The sequence below is a fragment of the Trachurus trachurus genome, assembly GCF_905171665.1.
Source record: "Trachurus trachurus genome assembly, chromosome: 7".
Lineage (NCBI taxonomy): Eukaryota > Metazoa > Chordata > Actinopteri > Carangiformes > Carangidae > Trachurus > Trachurus trachurus.
In genome coordinates, this window is record NC_139901.1 from 1,433,007 (window position 1) to 1,439,006 (window position 6,000).

The 6,000-nt window shown below is 41.6% G+C and overlaps 1 protein-coding gene across 1 annotated transcript; it reads left to right on the plus strand.

Annotated features, from left to right (window-relative positions):
- The first annotated feature begins 948 nt into the window (after positions 1-948).
- Positions 949-6,000, plus strand: LOC310988898 (uncharacterized protein). Its single transcript, XM_083975702.1, has 5 exons — positions 949-1,078; positions 1,611-1,749; positions 2,246-2,383; positions 2,929-3,207; positions 4,563-6,000. Exons 2-5 carry the CDS (start codon positions 1,629-1,631, stop codon positions 4,835-4,837), a joined length of 813 nt encoding a protein of 270 aa, XP_083831828.1. The 5' UTR covers positions 949-1,078; positions 1,611-1,628; the 3' UTR covers positions 4,838-6,000.

Consider the following 6,000-nt stretch of genomic DNA (forward strand, 5'->3'; position numbering starts at 1 on the left):
GAGTCTGATTCCTTCTGATGCTGCAACTTCTTCTTCTTCTTCTTCTTCTTCTTCTTCTTCTTCTTCTTCTTCCTCTTCTTCTTCTTCAGACATTGATAATAGATCAAATCTGAATGTAGTTTCAAACTTGTGATTGTAGATCACCATGAGTCCCCCTGACTTCAATCTTATTTATCTAAAAGCATGAACAATTAATGTACAATATCAGCCGATACCATGATTTCATATGTGATCAGAGATGGACAGAGTACTCGACCATTTCACATTTCTTATTTTTCACATCAATGAATGACTCTAATTGTTTCTAAATGAATGTAAGGAGCTTTTAACTCTTGTTTGTGAGAATGAACTCTTTGAAAGCAGCTGCACTGATGTGCTGCTTTTAGGGGTTAGGGTTTCCTTCTTTGACAAACACAGCTTGTGTCCAATAGGATTTTAGAAAAAAATAAACGAAAGAGCAGACCTGAAAGTAACCAGTACTTTTCAGCCTTCCTAGATATTACAGTAACTCGAGTAAAAGTAAATATGTGATGTTACATGACTGACTGTTTCATTGTTTATCTGATGCTGCTGTAACACTGAAGTTCGTCATCCTGATATCATAGTAACAAGTAAACAAGAGACTGTTGAACTGAAGAGTTCAGATTACTGCTGCTTACTGTTATAATGTTGTGACAAACAATTAGTTTTGTCCATCATCTGAATCCTGTAAACATTACCATTCATCATACGTAATACAGTAATCTGACTGTGTGTGTGTGTGTGTGTGTGTGTGTGTGTGTGTGTGTGTGTGTGTGTGTGTGTGTGTGTGTGTGTGTGTGTGTGTGTGTGTGTGTGTGTGTGTGTGTGTGTATCTTTAAAGGAAGTGGAAGAAGAGGAGGTGGTGGCAGTTACACGCATGCGCTCGCTCCAGATAAAAACGGCAAAGTGTTTATTGAGGAGAAGAGTTTCAGAGGAGGAGGAGGAGAGGAGAGGAAAGAAAGAAAGAAAGAAAGAAAGAAAGAAAGAAAGAAAGAAAGAAAGAAAGAAAGAAAGAAAGAAAGAAAGAAAGAAAGAAGGAAAGACTGTGAAGCTGCAGGTGAGAAATCTATCTTTCTATAGCTGATCATATATTAATGACACAGACTTGAACTCAGACCTGTTTTAGTTGATTCTCTAGTTTGTACCTATTGAAAACAAATGATCTGTTTACAGTTTTAAACAATTGAACAGTTTATTAGTTCAACAGTTGAACCTGGTTTCAGTCAGTGTGAGACTGATGATTTCATATTTTACCAGTTCAACTAATATGACTTGTTAATGATCTTGGCTTTAATTTTGCAAAACACTTTGAAGGTTTTAATGTATGAATTGAACAAAGATTATTATTGTTTATAATTATTAGGCTATTGTTGTTGTTATTATTATCATTATTCCATATGATTCCTCTGTGATGTGAATCAATGTAGATTAATCTATAAAACATCAGAGTTAATAATCTAACCCTGCCGTGAGAGCACTGCAGTACTGCAGTAAAAGTGCTATTGATCGTTATTAATTATTGGTTATTATAAGTATATAATTATTATTGATGTTGAGTGTGACACCTGTAGTTCATATCAATGTTTTAGTCACATGACATCAGCAGGATGGAAATGACATCACACTGCAGAGACATCACTGAGAGCGGAGCCAATAAGAACCCAAACGAATCAGAATGCATCTCCAGTCAGCCAACGGCCAATGGGACGCTCCCACATCACAGCACAGGTGAGACAGGCAAATATCGGCGAGGTATTGATTCTGATTAACTCTGACCTCAGGTCAGTTCCTTTGACATTTTATCTGGATCAACATCCAAGGGAGGACCTGAGAGGACTTCCCATTTCAGCATGTTTTATTCCCCCTATGAGCTAAGACTCACAGGCTAAGTCCTGCGCCCAAACAACCTTTCAGTTTGTCTGTCAGAGAAACCAATCAGCTGCTCTGTCATGTTTAGGACACCTGGAGGGGTGGGGTTCAGGATTCAAAGCAGGGATCCTGAAAGTCTACTTTTATAATATGTAAAAGCTGATTCATTCTTTTAAACTGTCCTGTTGTTTCCAAACGTTGTACTTCTATGCCCACAGTCCTGTGGGCATTCTGTTGCTATGGAAAAGAAGGCAGAGGTGTGAATCAGAGCAGTGATACACACCTGAGCTCACCTGTAACCTCCTCATCAAATGATAGCAGCATTTTTCCAAAGTTTTTAATTCTCTCCATGTAGATGAGACTCCACCCCCGCTCTCAGATTGGTCAGAGGACGGTGACATCAGTGACGACTCTTTGATGAACAGCTCCTCCACCAATGACATCTGTCGACTCCTCCCCTCTCAGTCCGTCTCTGCCCTCAAAAGACAGAAAGGTAATATCTGATGTAATCTGGTCTCATCTACCTTGTAGGAGCCACTATAGCTGTATTTACATGCGCAAATTTTCTTAATCAGATTAAAAATTTGAGGGAATGGAAAATCCGAATCCACTGTTTACATGGGCGCAAAATCAAATAATCCGATCATGACGTGCGTACACATGCACCAAGCTTTATTCAGAATAACAGCATTTTGACATGCGCAGAGCTGTCTAATTTCAAAAAAGCAAAAAACATAATGAATAAATAAAAACCGAGTAGAACCGTGTCCAGCCCTGTCGCGCTAGTGGGAAAGGACCATAATAACCCCAATAACCCCCAAACAGGAAGTAACAATCGGAATAAGTGTTTACATGGACGCGGTTTGGAATAACGATCAGCATAAAGCACCCCTCTCGATCGAGCCGAATCCGATCAAAATCTTCCAATTGACGTGTTTACATGACAAATTTTTATTCGGATCAGCCCTTTATTCCGAATATTTGTGTCCATGTAAACGCACCTAATGTCACCCGTGATGTCATCTCTCTGTCTCTCAGGTGTGAACAGCTCATCAGTGTCTCCTCCTCCCATCTGTACACCTCCATCTTCATCCATCACCTCCCCTCCTCCCCCTCCTCCTTCTGTTCCACCTCCCCCTCCTCCTGTTCCTCCTCCTTCTTCTCGGGCGTCCACATGTAAGACAGACAGCTGTAGCCGTCCTCATCATCATCATCATCATCATCACCCGAGCACCAATCAGAACCGTCTCTCCTCCACTAAAAGCAACACCTCCTTCAAGAGTGACGCTGTCCACATTAAGGAGGTTGCTGGAGATGGTGAGCCAATCATCTGGAAACGCAATGAAATGTAGCTGTCACAGGGTCACAGGTCACTGGGTCATTGGTCACAGGGTCACAAGTCACTGGGTCAGAGGTCAGAGGTCAGAGAGTCATTAGGTCAGACCTGAGAACAGATACAGACACAGATAGAAAAGTGTGTCGTCAGCATAAAGGCTTGTTTTATTACAAAGGTGAAGTTATTGTTTCATGGTGACAAGCTGCAATGGAGGAACACAAACAGAGGACAGACACACAGACAGACACACACAGACTAACAGACACACCGACAGACACACACAGGCAGACAAGCAGACAGACACACAGATGGACACACAGACAGACACACACAGACAAATGAATGAGCTGTATTCTTACAATGTTCTCCGCGAACATTGTAAGAACACAGCTCATTCATTTGTTCCCTGCACCTGTGTGTTTCACTCAGGAGCTGTGAAGATGGTTGACATTGACAACATGGATGAAATGCCGTTAGTGACAGACCAGGCTGGTCACCAGAGTCAGAGAAAAAGCAGAATTAGGTCCAAATCAAGAGACTAGTGAGTTATTATAAGTAAATGACTGAAAACAGTGTGTGAGTGTGAGAGGAAACAGGAACATGAATCTCTGATGTGAAGAGTTGACTCCACTCTGATGAGGCTCTTTGAAGCTCAGCTCATTATCAGTTGAACACACTCCAGCATGGACGTCTGTTATCTCAGCTAAACACACACACTTTGATAACCCCTCCCAGCATCAGGTGGTCTGCTTTCTACCAACCAACACCCACCCCCCCCACCCCCCCCACCCCCAGCACCACAGAGCGGCAGGATGAGGGCAGGACTGTTGACCCACAGGCAGATCAGTCTGTCCATCTGTTATTCACTGTGGTTCAGAACCAGCAGCTCGTTTATACCCTGTGAGACAAAATCACTTTGATCTGATCTGATACTAGGGGTGGGAGAAAAAATCGATTCACATAAATATCACGATATCCTTTTTGACAAATTTATTTGGTGGGGAATTTTTTAAAATATTGTGCAATGTGCATTTGTTAGCCTTTTTTACATACAGAGAGTACATGTTTTGAAAAGGGTTTAAGTTCACTTTATAATGGAGTAGCCTATGTTAATTTATAGGCTTCTACAGTATTTGTGTGCAGATAAATGTTAAAAATGCAGACTAAAAATCGAGAGAATCGGCAATATCGTAGAATCGCAATTTAAATCGAATTGCCATCCAAAAAATCGTAGAAGAATTGAATCAGGAGAAAAGCATATCATCCCAGCCCTATCTGATACTCATAATGTGTGTCAAGTTGAAGCTAAAGGTTTCTGCTCTGACTGTTTCTGCAGACTGTTGCGTTCACTGCGTCCTGGCCTGTCTGTTCTGCGAGCTGCTGTCCATGTGTTCGGCAGTGGGCGAGTGTCTGGCCTGTGGAGTGGGCGGAACCGGGTGCTGCTGCAACGCGGTGGACTGCTGCTGCTGCATGGAGGCGGCTGGGGGGGCAGCCTGTACAGAGGAAGCATGTCAAGCCGTGTTGGACTGTGGGTTACTGGAGAACTGCTGCGGCTCGTCCGACTGCTTAGAGATCTGTCTGGAGTGCTGCTCCATCTGCTTCCCCTCGTAGAGCAGGCCACGGAACAGCAGGATGAACGGCTGACCCAGGATCAGCTCGCTGTTCTGCTTCTGTTTGAACTGTGGTTCATCCTCTGTGGAGCAGCATCAGATGACGCGACGCGGCAGAGATGTGGTCTTAGAACTGCAGCTAATGACCTGGACCTGAATCCACCAGCACAAACCAGAACCAGGTTTTCATTGGCAAGATCCAGTTGAACCAATCAAGCACTTGTCTCTCTCTCAATTTCAGAAAAGCCCTTTATTAAAGTCCCCCTAAACCAAACATTTTTTTTTAAAATTATTAACATGTCAATGTAGTGTTTGGGTTCTGCTACAAGACATTTCAGCAGCAAAGTCGCTAATACACACCATAACTGAGCATTTTAGATTTAAAAGTGCAGTTTCAAAGCCAAAGTCTGAAACAGTTGGATTCAGTTTTTCAGCACCCAGTCAGGTTAATACGTCAGAATCCCTAGCAACCAATCCAGTTGCCTCATGTTTTGACATCACGCCTCCGTCTTCCCTGCCCCCGCCGACATGCACCGCTGTTACCGAGCAATCTGGCGGTGGTGGACGGATACTTATGAATATTCATAAAACCTGGATTTTTCAATGAGGGAGAAATAGTAGACGTGTTTTTAGTCTCTTTGAGAGTTTTTTTAAACAACTTTTTTGTGGGAAAAGCAATTTTAATAAAAAAAATAGTCATAGCAGAGCATTTTTACAAATTTTAAAATGCCTCTTTAGGGGGACTTTAATTTGAGGAAACCATGTGCGGCCACTTCGACCTTTGGTGACACAAAATGCAAAAGCCATTGAGTTATTTGATCCCTAAATTAATAGCTATTTAATATTTTAACATTTTTCTTAATTTTATATGTATTAATTTACCAGAGTCTACGAAGAGCCTATGTAAATACATTTCATGTCAGAGAAACTTATAACCTTTAGCAGATGAATGTAAGAACAGTTTTCCACTGTCAAACTCACAGAAATCATTTTGCACAGTAAAGTTATTAATAAAGTCAAAAAATAAACCACTACACACTGACATAGTTGTTGGGTGGTCTATTTTTGATTTTTGACTCGGACATTCCTGTGACCAACCAGCACCTGATTCTCATTTTGGCTGTGCAGGGGGAATTTTTTTTTAATGTTATTAATAAAGTTATT

Bases quoted from the DNA above. Each gene is read 5' to 3' on its own strand.
- LOC310988898 (XM_083975702.1), top strand. From the start codon at position 1,629: ATGGAAATGACATCACACTGCAGAGACATCACTGAGAGCGGAGCCAAT. The intron at 1,750-2,245 runs GTGAGACAGGCA...CTCTCCATGTAG, and splicing joins GCTCCCACATCACAGCACAG to ATGAGACTCCACCCCCGCTC. The intron at 3,208-4,562 runs GTGAGCCAATCA...CTGTTTCTGCAG, and splicing joins TAAGGAGGTTGCTGGAGATG to ACTGTTGCGTTCACTGCGTC.